The sequence below is a fragment of the Cherax quadricarinatus genome, unplaced genomic scaffold (genome assembly GCF_038502225.1).
Source record: "Cherax quadricarinatus isolate ZL_2023a unplaced genomic scaffold, ASM3850222v1 Contig292, whole genome shotgun sequence".
Lineage (NCBI taxonomy): Eukaryota > Metazoa > Arthropoda > Malacostraca > Decapoda > Parastacidae > Cherax > Cherax quadricarinatus.
This window is the reverse complement of record NW_027195318.1, coordinates 40581-54525: the sequence shown is the minus strand read 5'-3', so window position 1 is coordinate 54525 and position 13945 is coordinate 40581. Positions and strand designations below refer to the sequence as shown.

The 13945-nt window shown below is 47.2% G+C and overlaps 1 protein-coding gene across 1 annotated transcript in view; it reads right to left on the bottom strand.

Moving 5' to 3' along the window:
* The window catches only part of LOC128706450 (uncharacterized), a gene marked incomplete at its 5' end in the record, with an annotated part of 81671 nt that overhangs the window by 27218 nt on the left and 40508 nt on the right, over positions 1 to 13945 (bottom strand). Inside the window, 2 exon segments of the mRNA XM_070080299.1 lie at positions 2759 to 3040; positions 9728 to 9976. Coding sequence (XP_069936400.1) covers positions 2759 to 3040; positions 9728 to 9976 — 531 coding nt within the window.

The window sequence follows — 13945 nt, the reverse complement described above, 5'->3', positions numbered from 1 at the left end:
TTGGCCACTTTGGAGGGGGAATTAAGCATTTACAGTTGAACGTGTTTTTCTTATGTATAAGTTTAGTGCTGGGATAAGGAATGTGAAGTTGTTTGTTTTTATTATTTAATGGATTATGTTTCTTTGTTTATGTAACCTAAATATAGCACAAATGTATGATGTGTATTGTGTTTTTTTTTTTTTTTTTTTTTTTTTTTTTATTTTAATTAAAAAAGTTAGTCCGTGAACTACACTTCACTACTGTGAACGTCGCGCAGCGTCTACTGTACCAGGCAATGGTTACATTAGATTTACCACTGTGTACTACAGTTTAGATTTTGATTGAACACGGGAGCTTAGTGAGTGTGTGGAATGAAGATGATCGTGTACCACCTGAGAACTGCTGTGACACCACCATGGTGACACCAGAGCTTCTACCTGCACCACTCTAGACTTCCAGTTTTTAAGACATCCGGTGAAGGTTCACTAACGAGTCACACCCAAGTGTCTCACACACAGCTTATTCAAGTCTAGGGCTAAAACACCCAATGAATCCCCGAAGTCATGCGAGATGGAGACAGCCTGGCTTTATGTAAGTCTGAGTGAGACCGAGGCACAGGTGTTGACTCCTCCGCTGGCACAGGTGTTGACTCCTCCGCTGGCACAAGGCTATGACACAGGTGGTATTTACTCATAGAATGTATCTTACATACTAAACATGCATTCTCCTTAACTCAGTATGACTAAAAACTAAAACGTTTGCCTAGAAATTAGATTTTACTGTCTATCTTATGAGTTCTCAATGAGCATTTGTCAGCTTGGTGTTACAGCAAGGGGGAAGAACGGTGTCAGCTTGGTGTTACAGCAAGGGGGAAGAACGGTGTCAGCTTGGTGTTACAGCAAGGGGGATGAACGGTGCCTGTTTGGTGTTACAGCAAGGGTGAAGAACGGTGCCTGCTTGGTGTTACAGCAAGGGGGAAGAACGGTGCCTGTTTGGTGTTACAGCAAGGGTGAAGAACGGTGCCTGCTTGGTGTTACAGCAAGGGTGAAGAACGGTGCCTGCTTGGTGTTACAGCAAGGGTGAAGAACGGTGCCTGCTTGGTGTTACAGCAAGGGGGAAGAACGGTGCCTGCTTGGTGTTACAACAAGGGGGAAGAACGGTGCCTGTTTGGTGTTACAGCAAGGGGGAAGAACGGTGCCTGTTTGGTGTTACAGCAAGGGTGAAGAACGGTGCCTGTTTGGTGTTACAACAAGGGGGAAGAACGGTGCCTGCTTGGTGTTACAGCAAGGGGGAAGAACGGTGCCTGTTTGGTGTTACAGCAAGGGGGAAGAACGGTGCCTGCTTGGTGTTACAACAAGGGGGAAGAACGGTGCCTGCTTGGTGTTACAACAAGGGGGAAGAACGGTGCCTGCTTGGTGTTACAGCAAGGGGGAAGAACGGTGCCTGCTTGGTGTTACAGCAAGGGGGAAGAACGGTGCCTGCTTGGTGTTACAGCTAGGGGGAAGAACGGTGTCTGCTTGGTGTTACAGCTAGGGGGAAGAACGGTGCCTGCTTGGTGTTACAGCTAGGGGGAAGAACGGTGCCTGCTTGGTGTTACAGCAAGGGGGAAGAACGGTGCCTGCTTGGTGTTACAGCAAGGGGGAAGAACGGTGCCTGCTTGGTGTTACAGCTAGGGGGAAGAACGGTGCCTGCTTGGTGTTACTGCTAGGGGGAAGAACGGTGCCTGCTTGGTGTTATAGCTAGGGGGAAGAACGGTGCCTGCTTGGTGTTACAGCAAGGGGGAAGAACGGTGCCTGCTTGGTGTTACAGCTAGGGGGAAGAACGGTGCCTGCTTGGTGTTACAGCTAGGGGGAAGAACGGTGCCTGCTTGGTGTTACAGCTAGGGGGAAGAACGGTGCCTGCTTGGTGTTACAGCAAGGGGGAAGAACGGTGCCTGCTTGGTGTTACAGCAAGGGGGAAGAACAGTGCCTGCTTGGTGTTACAGCAAGGGGGAAGAACGGTGCCTGCTTGGTGTTACAACAAGGGGGAAGAACGGTGCCTGTTTGGTGTTACAGCAAGGGGGAAGAACGGTGCCTGTTTGGTGTTACAGCAAGGGGGAAGAACGGTGCCTGCTTGGTGTTACAGCAAGGGGGAAGAACGGTGCCTGCTTGGTGTTACAGCAAGGGGGAAGAACGGTGCCTGCTTGGTGTTACAGCTAGGGGGAAGAACGGTGCCTGCTTGGTGTTACAACAAGGGGGAAGAACGGTACCTGCTTGGTGTTACAGCAAGGGGGAAGAACGGTACCTGCTTGGTATGGGATGCTAATTGACTTCTCTCATCGTAACGTTAAATCTCATGGAGGTTTCCACAGGTATTGCCCTTCCCGCCCCCTTTATCCCTCTAACCATTTCTGGGACGACCCCTCCCTGTCCTAGCTTCCACTCCATTCTATTCCTTTCCATCCTCTCTATATGCTGAAACCCCCTCAACTCTTCTACGTTCTAAATTCTCTGCATGACATTAACACCACACACTGCTCTCATGTATAACATCTTCCATGCCTGTAGCCTCCTCAATGTAACTTTCAAAACCCATCCCTCACACCCATTTAAAAGTGTTGGTATCATTATATTCTACTACATTCTCTCTTTTCTGCCTCCATAAACTTTCTTGCCAGAGATGCCTCACTGTACCAACCATCTTTTCCCATCAGCTTATATTAAGTATAGATTCAATTATAATTTACAGTGGAAAAGAGGACATCGCACAGAGCTAGGTTGAAGCACAGCATGTACTTACCTTCTATTGGTTCCAACTTAAAATATGAAGATCCTAGTAGAGTGCTGCGTTGAATAGAGACGTTGATGTCGGTAACCTTGCTAGTGTCGACGTTGAGGGTAAACAGCAAGGAGCAATCATTCTTTCTGGAGTCTCCTGAACAGACCTTGGTGTACTGGGGTGAGGGCATCTCCCCGTCCTCCAGGGTGACAACGTAAGCTGAATCTGCTTGTGGTGTGGGCACCTCCCACCACACTACTTCCACCACTTTACTGCCACTCTGCTTGGGACTGCTGATCAACCCTGCAAACACACGACCTAGGGTTCACTTCGGTCTACAATACGCTAGCCACTTCGGTGGCAAAATCTAAATCTGATCTAATCTGCCCACGCTGGTTTGTCTCTTCGTACAAACACCCATACGAGTTTATAGTTTTATGTAAATATGGCGAGCTGATTTTGAAGTTAGGGTTACCATAGTGATGAAGTCAAGGTTACAATAGTGATGACGTCAAGGTTACCATGGTGATGACATCAAGGTTGCCATGGTGATGACGTCAAGGTTACCATGGTGATGACGTCAAGGTTACCATGGTGATGACGTCAAGGTTACCATGGTGATGACATCAAGCTTACCATGGTGATGACGTCAAGCTTACCATGGTGATGACATCAAGGTTACCATGGTGATGACGTCAAGGCTACCGTGGTGATGACGTCAAGGTTACCATGGTGGTGATGACGTCAAAGCTACCGTGGTGATGACGTCAAGGTTACCATGGTGATGACGTCAGGGTTACCATGGTGACGACGTCAAGGTTATCATGGTAATGACATCAAGGTTACCATGGTGATGACGTCAAGGCTACCGTGGTGATAACGTCAAGGTTACCATGGTGATGACGTCAAGGCTACCGTGGTGATGACGTCAAGGCTACCGTGGTGATGACGTCAAAGTTACCATGGTGATGACGTCAAGGTTACCATGGTGACGACGTCAAGGTTACCATGGTGATGACGTCAAGGTTACCATGGTGATGACGTCAAGGTTACCATGGTGACGACGTCAAGGTTACCATGGTGATGACGTCAAGGTTACCATGGTGATGACGTCATGGTTACCATGGTGATGACGTAACGGTTACCATGGTGTTGACGTCAAGGTTACCATGGTGATTACGTCACGGTTACCAAAATGACGCCAAGGTTACCATGGTGATGACGTCACGGTTACCATGGTGATAACGTCAAGGCTACCATGGTGATGACATCAAGGTTACCATGGTGATGACATCAAGATTACCATGGTGATGACATCAAGGTTACCATGATGACGTCAAGGTTACCATGATGACGTCAAGGTTACCATGGTGATGACGTCAAGGTCACACCATTAAATCAGGATCCAAATCAAGGTTACAAAACAGTTTAGTGTGTGTGTGTGTGTGTGTGTGTACTCACCTAGTTGAGGTTGCAGGGGTCGAGTCCAAGCTCCTGGCAGCGCCTTTTCACTGGTCGCTACTAGGTCATTCTCCCTGAACTGTGAGCTTTATCACACCTCTGCTTAAAGCTATGTATGGATCCTGCCTCCACTACATCGCTTCCCAAACTATTCCACTTCCTGACTACTCTGTGGCTGAAGAAATACATCCTAACAGCCCTGTGATTCATCTGTGTCTTCAACTTCCAACTGTGTCCCCTTGTTGTTGTGTCCCATCTCTGGAACATCCTGTCTTTGTCCACCTTGTCAATTCCTCTCAGTATTTTGTATGTCGTGTATGTGTGAGTGTACCCACCTAATTGTACTCACCAAATTGTGGCTCCAGGGGTCGATACTCGGCTCATGGCCCCGCCTCTTCACTCTTCAGCTATGTATGGTTCCTGCCTCCACTACGTCACTTGCTAGGCTATTCCACTTCCTGACGACTCTATGACTGAAGAAATACTTCCTAACGTCCCTGTGACTCGTCTGAGTCTTCAGCTTCCAATTGTGACCCCTTGTTTCTGTGTCCCCGCTCTGGAACATCCTGTCTCTGTCCACCTTGTCTATTCCCCGCAGTATCTTGTATGTCATTATCATGTCTTCCCTGACCCTCCTGTCCTCCAGTGTCGTCAGTCCGATTTCCCTCAACCTTTCCTCGTACGACATTCCCCTGAGCTCTGGAACTAGCCTTGTTGCAAACCTTTGTACTTTCTCTAACTTCTTGACGTGCTTGACCAGGTGTGGGTTCCAGACTGGTGCTGCATACTCCAGTATTGGCCTAACATACACAGTGTACAGTGTCTTGAACGATTCCTTATTAAGGTATCGGAACGCTATTCTCAGGTTTGCCAGGCGCCCGTATGCTGCAGCAGTTATTTGGTTGATGTGTGCCTCCGGTGACGTGCTCGGTGTTATGGTCACCCCAAGATCTTTCTCCCTGAGTGAGGTCTGTAGTCTTTGTCCACCTAGCCTATACTCTGTCTGCGGTCTTCTTTGCCCCTCCCCAATCTTCATGACTTTGCATTTGGCAGAGTTGAATTCGAGAAGCCAGTTTCTGGACCACGTGTCCAGCCTGTCCAGGTCTCTCTGCAGTCCTGCCTCATCCTCATCCGATTTAATTCTTCTCATCAGCTTCACATCATCTGCGAATAGGGACACTTCAGAGTCTATTCCTTCCATCATGTTCGAATATATCAAAAATAGCACTGGTCCTAGAACTGACCCCTGTGGGACCCCGCTCGTCAAAGGCGCCCACTGTGATACCTCTTCACGTACCATGACTCGTTGTTGCCTCCCTGTCAGGTATTCCCTGATCCATTGGAGTGCCCTCCCTGTTATATGCGCCTGATCCTCCAGCTTCTGCACTAATCTCTTGTGAGGAACTGTGTCAAAGGCCTTCCTGCAGTCCAGGAAAATGCAATCAACCCACCCCTCTCTCTCGTGTCTTACTTCTGTTACCTTGTCATAAAACTCCAGAAGGTATGTGACACAGGATTTGCCTTCCAAGAACCCATGCTGGCTTTCATTTATAATCTTGTTCCGTTCCAGGTGTCCCACCACTCTCCTGATAATCTTCTCCGTGACTTTGCACACTATACATGTCAGAGACACAGGTCTGTAGTTTAGTGCCTCATTTCTGTTTCCTTTCTTAAATATGGGGTCTACATTTGCTGTCTTCCAATTCTCAGGTAGTTGCCCAGTTTCAAGGGATGTGTTGATGATTGTGGTTAGGGACACACACAGTATCTCTGCTCCTTCTCTAAGGACCCACGGGGAGATGTCCGGTCCCACCGCCTTTGAGGTATCAAGGTTACTTAGCAGCTTCTGCACCTCCTCCTCGGTTGTTCGTATGTCATCCAACACTTGTTGGTATATTCCCTCTTGATGTTCCCTTCTGTGCTGTCTTCCCAGAGCCCTTCCTGTCTCTACTGTAAAAACTTCCTTAAATCTCCTGTTTAGCTCCTCACATACTTCCTGATCATTTCTTGTGAGTTCTTCACCTTCTGTCCTCAGTCTGATCACCTGGTCTTTGACTGTTGTCTTCCTCCTGATGTGGCTATACAATAGTTTCGGGTCAGTCTTGGCTTTCGATGCTATGTTATTTTCATACTGTCGCTGGGCCTCCCTCCTTACCTGTGCATACTCGTTCCTGGCTCTGCGACTTATCTCCCTATTTTCATGTGTTCTCTGCCTTCTGTACTTTTTCCATTCTCTATTGCACTTTGTTTTTGCCTCCTTACACCGTCGGGTAAACCAGGGGCTCGTTCTGGTCTTCCCATTGTTTATGTTGCCCTTGGGAATAAACCTTTCCACTGCCTCCTTGCATTTTGTTAAATATTCCATCATTTCATTTACTGGTTTTCCTGCCAGTTCTCTGTCCCACGGAACTTCCTGCAGGAAGTTCCTCAAACCTATGTAGTCCCCTTTTTTATAGTCTGGCTTTTTCCATTCAACTCCTGTTACTCTCTCCACTTGCAACTCTACTATGTATTCAAAGCACAGAACCATGTGGTCACTAGCTCCTAGGGGACTCTCATATGTGATGTCCTCAATGTCTGAACTGCCCAGGGTGAACACAAGGTCCAATATTGCTAGTTCATCCTCCCCTCTCACTCTGGTAGTGTCCTTAACATGTTGGTGCAAGAGATTTTCCAGCACCGCATCCAACACCTTGGCTCTCCATGTTTCGGGACCCCCCCCATGTGGCTTCAGGTTTTCCCAATCTCCCTGTGGTTGAAATCACCCATAACCAGCAACTTTGCTCTGCTGGAGTGAGCTCTTCTTGCCACCTCAGCAAGTGTGTTCACCATTGCTCTGTTGCTCTTTTCATATTCCTCTCTTGGCCTCCTGCAGTTCTGTGGTGGATTATACATCACTGCAATGACCACCTTGTGCTCCCCAGACTGAAGCGTACCTACTATGTAGTCCCTTTCTCCTGTTTCGTCTATGTCTCCCATTTTCTCGAATTTCCATCGGTTTTTTACGAGCAGAGCAACTCCTCCCCCTCTGCCCCTTCTATCTTTCCTCATGATCTGGTATACTGGTGGGAAGATTGTATCTGTTATTGTCTCCCTCACTTTTGTTTCTGGAACTGCTATGATGTCTGGGGACTTCTCATTGATTCTTGCCACTCCTCATATTTATTCGTTAATCCATCTGCATTTGTGTACCAAACCTTCAACTTCTGTTCTAATACTGTATCTGTGGTCCTGGGGGAATACTGGGGTTGGGAGAGCAGGAGCCCTGGTGGGGGCCTGTGGGGGGTTGCAGTGGAAGTGGAGGAAGAGCTCCCATAGGGGGCTGCTGTAGGGGTAGGGTTCGTGGTGTGGGGGGTGGGAACAGAGGGATCGGTGTGTGATGGGTTTAGATTGTTCAGTTACCTTGAGGGTGTCGTGGCTGGAGTCCTTCTGCATGTGTTTCTGGGGGGTGTGCTTGTCCTTCCACCTGTGCCTGGGTTATTCTGCTCTTTTTCATTTCCTCCCATTCCTCCTTTAGTTTTTGCACTCTCTCTTTCAGTATCATCAGTTCTTCCTGTGTTCTGTCTCGATCGAGGTACACACTCTTAAACTCCTGCTTGCCTCTCAGCCGAGCTTTCTCCTGCAGGATCATGGTTCAAGTTGATTCTGCCTTGAAAATTACTTTGAGAGGCCGTTTCCTTCTCTTTGTGAACCACCCGATTCTCCAAAAATTTGCCACCTGGGTCATGTCTCCCTCGCCTATCACCTTCATGATACCTTCAATCGCTTTTTTCTCCTCCTGTTTTCTTTCATCATAAGTTTCCCCTTCAGCTTCGTCTAGCCCATAGACAAAAACTGATCTCTTCCTTTCCACCTCCCACTGTGATTCCCATTGCATCCTCTGAGGTGTTTTAGTTCCTTCCCGTGGAGTGTTCCTTCCTTCAGTCCCTTCCCTAGCTGTGGCCCCTATGCTCATTGGTTTGTCCTTCCTGCTCACCTGTTCCTGGCCCCCACAAGTGTCTGGTAAGGTCCCTGCACATGTCCTAGTTCCTTCAATGTCTTCCAACATCTCATGCTGTCCTAGTGTGCTCCCTGTCTTTGTTTTGGCCCCGTGTGGGTTTGGCAGGACCTCTGCATGCAGTTTAGCTTCCATGCTCCCTTCAGACCCTTTGTCTGTGTCTGATGTAAACATTGCTGATGCTACTTCTGTGTTATCTTTATCTCTAGGCTGTTTCAGATTTCTCAGCTCCTCTTCTAATCTCTGTATCTTGGCTTCTGCTGCTGTGGCATGTTGCTCCCACATTCTGCACTCTGCTGCTAACTTCTGCTCCATCTTCCTTGCAAGCTCATCTAGCCTCCTTCCCCAGTCTTCCTCCCTTTTTTTGAGCTCTGCCTCCCAGACCTCCCTCCCAGATTCGTCCGTCGGGCCCTTGGCTCTTATCCTAGGTCTAGGTTGCCCCATTGCACCACAGAAGGAAGGGGGAGAGATGGTTATGGGGAGGGGAATAGATCTTTGTATATTTGAATCTGTGTGGCAACAGTGCCTACTACTAGCCCCTAACAGTTTGGCACTTTGAAATATTAATGATTTCATGCTTCCTCTCGACTTTTTTTAACTAATAACTCTGGTTATCACTCGTAGGATTGTTCACTGACGTTGTCACTATCACTGATTACTGCTAGCAGTTACTGCACGCCTTAAAAACACTAAGGTTCTCGGAGCCTTGTTACCGACGTCTGCGTGACTGTGTGTGTGTGTGTGTGTGCGTGCTTACCTAGTTGTGGTTGTAAGGGTCGATTCATAGCTCCTGGTCCCGCCTCTTCACTGGCCGCTACTGGGTCACTCTCCCTGAACCATGAGCTTTATCATACCTGTGTGTGCGTGTGTGTGTGTACTTACCTATTTGTGGTCGCAGGGGTTGAACCACAGCTCCTGGCCCCGCCTCTTCGCTGGTTGCTACTAGGTCTACTCTCTCCATGTTCCAAGAACTTCATCTTATATCTTGCGTGTGTGGGTGAAGATGTTTACTTTCATCACCAGAGATATAATAAAGACAGGCAGTATGTATACTGTATACATGAAGCTGTAAACTAGTTTGGGTCAGACAGCTTCAAGATCCCTGGTGGTAGCGCCTTCGGCTCATGACCAAAGAACCCTGGTTTGATCCTGGGGCTGAGGAAGAAGTTAGTCCCGTTTCCTCACACTTTATGACTGCTGACCCAGGATCCTGGAGTGACCTTTGAAGTGAGCTTAGCAAGAAGAGCTCTTGGAACTGTACACTGAACAGTGGAAAAATAAATACAAATGCAATATAATGCAATCCTTCAGTGACGACGTTTCGCCCACACAGTGGGCTTTATCAAATCACAAACAGATCTACCTGGGTAAGGATTACACGAGTATATATAGTGTGGAGTCAGGTGGAGAATGTTGGGTCAGTAAAGGATCGCATTGTACTGCATTTGTATTTATTTTTTCAATCGTGTCAGCATTTTAAACCTTTTATCTCTACACTGAACAGTGTAAAATAAGTCTTACAAAGCACGTACCTGAGATGTGAGTAGCATTCAACCTGGGGTCGCTGGAACTCTCGCTAGTGACCGTCCTGACGCTGATGTTCCACGTACCAGCGGTCACATTCAAGGTGTAGGTAGTTCCAGTTACCACCTCGTTACCTGCACGACCCTTCTCATTAGGGAACCACTCCACCAGGTAGGTGCTGGTCTCAGTGCCGCTCCACCCCAGTACCTTCTCATTGGCACGCAGATCCTCAGGAGGGTCCAGCTTCTCGAAGCTGCCTGCAGTGTTTCTCAAGCTAATTAATTTCTTACACCTGACGAACGACTCAGTAATTATGAATTCATTTGTTGGCAAAGTATTTTTTTAATTGCAATTTGGAAGTTTGTTTACTAGTATGTGTGGATTTAATACATTAATGGGGAAGGGCTAAAACGGCACCTGAGAAATGTTGGACAGTCGGATTAAAGCCCAGGAAGAAGAGGGTAGCTCCACTTCCTGGGATCAAGAGACCTTCACCGGCATCATTGAAGGGTGTAGATGTGGTGTGTCTTAGCCTTCACCTGATTAGTGTAGTTGTAGGTAGTACCTTTGGTGTCATGTGTATTTTGAGATTCATGTGTGGAGTGAACCTTTGCTATCACGTTGCTTTTTATATATCGAAGAAAAAAGTATTTCTATCACCCATATGTATAACGGGCTTATTTGGTATTCTGGTAGCGGGTGGTTAAATGATATACGTCTTCGGAGGCTTCTTACTTTATTGATAAGTCGTGGTGGGTACACAGGCTTGTGTGTTTGTGCCCATGGCCCGGGCAGGGCCATGCCCGCGAGAGAGAGCTGGGAGTACTTGTGTGTTGATGCCAGGCCGCTGTGTGAGTGAGAGCGAGGCAAGTCTAGGCATACTGAAGTGGCAAGGCCTAGGTGGCAGCACCAGCATAGCGCGAAATATGAACTAAACTGGCAGACAGCATGGGCTGTCTGTGCAGACAGTACAGGCTGTCTACATATGAGTAATGAGGGTGATCACTTTCTATTAATGTCCCTCGTTTTGATGTCTTCCCATAGCAAACATCCTCACTTTCTTCACGCTATTATACCCAGAAATAATATCAGGATTCTTGATTGCTCCAGTAACGTAATCCTCAGCTGTGTCAATCTTCCCTCGTAGCTCAAGTCCCTCAGCTCTACCACTCTTCTAGCAACAATCTTACAAACTTTTTATTTTAACTGTGTGAGTTCCACACTGGTGCTGGTGTCTCGAGGACTGTTCTTAAATATATGGTACATCTGAGGGAAAAGTTCATGCTGTTGTACATATTTTTGTGCGAGTGTATGTATGACTGATGTGGGTCGTTTGGATGCGTGAAGCGATTCTTAGAAAGGAATACAGTCGCCAGCGCCGCCTACCTGTCTCTTGCCACACTACTCTCTCTCTGGAGGGAGTAGGTATTGTGGTACTGGGCATCATCAGGAAGTCATTTAGCTACCCAGCTTTCTGACGATCATAAGTATCAGTGCCTCTGTTATTATTACCGTTTTATTTTTACAGCTATTACCTGTCTTGTTGAGCCATAGTTTTAATGTTTATTTCTCCCACCTGTTTTTTAAAGCCTTCAATTTATCGTGGTAGTGAATCACTCGTCATGCTGGTAACCGCTGTGTGTATTTCTCTTAAGTAGCTACTGTGTTTTGATTGGGTCAGCGGCACTACGAGGGATAACATAAGCTGCAGGTTATGGGGATTTATTCTACCTTACCTTCCCCTTCATCATCTATAGAAGGACTACGACGTATATGTGGACCTGAGTCATTGTGTGTGTGTGTGTGTGTGTGTGTGTGTGTGTGTGTGTGTGTGTGTGTGTGTGTGTGTGTGTGTGTGTGTGTGTGTGTGTGTGTGTGTGTGTGTGCTCAGTCATCACCTCAGAAACAACCCCTCTGTCTAGTTCACTGCTTCATATCACGCTTCACTCCAGCCTGCGTGTTCAACTACTTTACACCGCGTTGATTACCGAGCTACTCTCATTAAGCAGTCTTGTTTAAGGTGCGTCTGGTGGTGACCATCTTCTACGTCTATGAAAAAGTTATTTACGTAATTTTTTCATTACTGTGGATCAGTGTCTGTAGCGTCAACAGTGTGGGTCATACCTACTGCACCTCTTCTTTAATTATCTCTTTTAACTTTGCTTCACATTCGTAATGTATACCATACTACGTATAAACATAGTATATACCATACTATGTATATACATAGTATGCTTATTAGAACTAATATTAGAGGGACTACTTTTTGTTTGATAATAGTCCGAGGTGGACCGAAGAGACTTCGAATTTGCATTTTCAACTTATAGGATATGAGATGTGATTCAATTTTTTTTTACCAAGACGTATATACGTATGTGTGTGTGTGTGTGTGTGTGTGTGTGTGTGTGTGTGTGTGTGTGTGTGTATATGTGTGTGTACTCACCTAGTTGTACTCACCTAGTTGAGGTTGCGGGGGTCGAGTCCGAGCTCCTGGCCCCGCCTCTTCACTGGTCGCTACTAGGTCACTCTCCCTGAGCCGTGAGCTTTATCATACCTCTGCTTAAAGCTATGTATGGATCCTGCCTCCACTACATCGCTTCCCAAACTATTCCACTTCCTGACTACTCTGTGGCTGAAGAAATACTTCCTAACATCCCTTTGATTCATCTGTGTCTTCAGTTTCCAACTGTGTCCCCGTGTTGCTGTGTCCAGTCTCTGGAACATCCTGTCTTTGTCCACCTTGTCAATTCCTCTCAGTATTTTGTATGTCGTTATCATGTCCCCCCTATCTCTCCTGTCCTCCAGTGTCGTCAGGTTGATTTCCCTTAACCTCTCCTCATAGGACATACCTCTTAACTCTGGGACTAGTCTTGTTGCAAACCTTTGCACTTTCTCTAGTTTCTTTACGTGCTTGGCTAGGTGTGGGTTCCAAACTGGTGCCGCATACTCCAATATGGGTCTAACGTACACGGTGTACAGGGTCCTGAACGATTCCTTATTAAGATGTCGGAATGCTGTTCTGAGGTTTGCCAGGCGCCCATATGCTGCAGCAGTTATTTGGTTGATGTGGGCTTCAGGAGATGTGCCTGGTGTTATACTCACCCCAAGATCTTTTTCCTTGAGTGATGTTTGTAGTCTCTGGCCCCCTAGACTGTACTCCGTCTGCGGTCTTCTTTGCCCTTCCCCAATCCTCATGACTTTGCACTTGGTGGGATTGAACTCCAGGAGCCAATTGCTGGACCAGGTCTGCAGCCTGTCCAGATCCCTTTGTAGTTCTGCCTGGTCTTCGATCGAATGAACTCTTCTCATCAACTTCACGTCATCTGCAAACAGGGACACCTAGGAGTTTATTCCTTCCGTCATGTCATTCACAAATACCAGAAACAGCACTGGTCCTAGGACTGACCCCTGTGGGACCCCGCTGGTCACAGGTGCCCACTCTGACACCTCGCCACGTACCATTACTCGCTGCTGTCTTCCTGACAAGTATTCCCTGATCCATTGCAGTGCCTTCCCTGTTATCCCTGCTTGGTCCTCCAGTTTTTGCACTAATCTCTTGTGTGGTACTGTGTCAAACGCCTTCTTGCAGTCCAAGAAAATGCAATCCACCCACCCCTCCCTCTCTTGTCTTACTGCTGTCACCATGTCATAGAACTCCAGTAGGTTTGTGACACAGGATTTCCCGTCTCTGAAACCATGTTGGCTGCTGGTGATGAGATCATTCCTTTCTAGATGTTCAACCATTCTTCTCCTGACAATCTTTTCCATGATTTTGCATGCTATACATGTCAGTGACACTGGACTGTAGTTTAGTGCTTCATGTCTGTCTCCTTTTTTAAAGATTGGGACCACATTTGCTGTCTTCCATGCCTCAGGCAATCTCCCTGTTTCGATAGATGTATTGAATATTGTTGTTAGGGGTACACATAGCGCCTCTGCTCCCTCTCTCAGGACCCATGGAGAGATGTTATCTGGCCCCATTGCCTTTGAGGTATCTAGCTCACTCAGAAGCCTCTTCACTTCCTCGGTTGTGTGTACTGTGTCCAGCACATGGTGGTGTATCCCACCTCTCCGTCCCTCTGGAGCCCCTTCTGTCTCCTCTGTGAACACTTCTTTGAATCTCTTATTGAGTTCCTCACATACTTCATGGTCATTTCTTGTTGTCTCTCCTCCTTCCTTCCTTAGCCTGATTACCTGGTCCTTGACGGTTGTTTTCTTCCTGATGT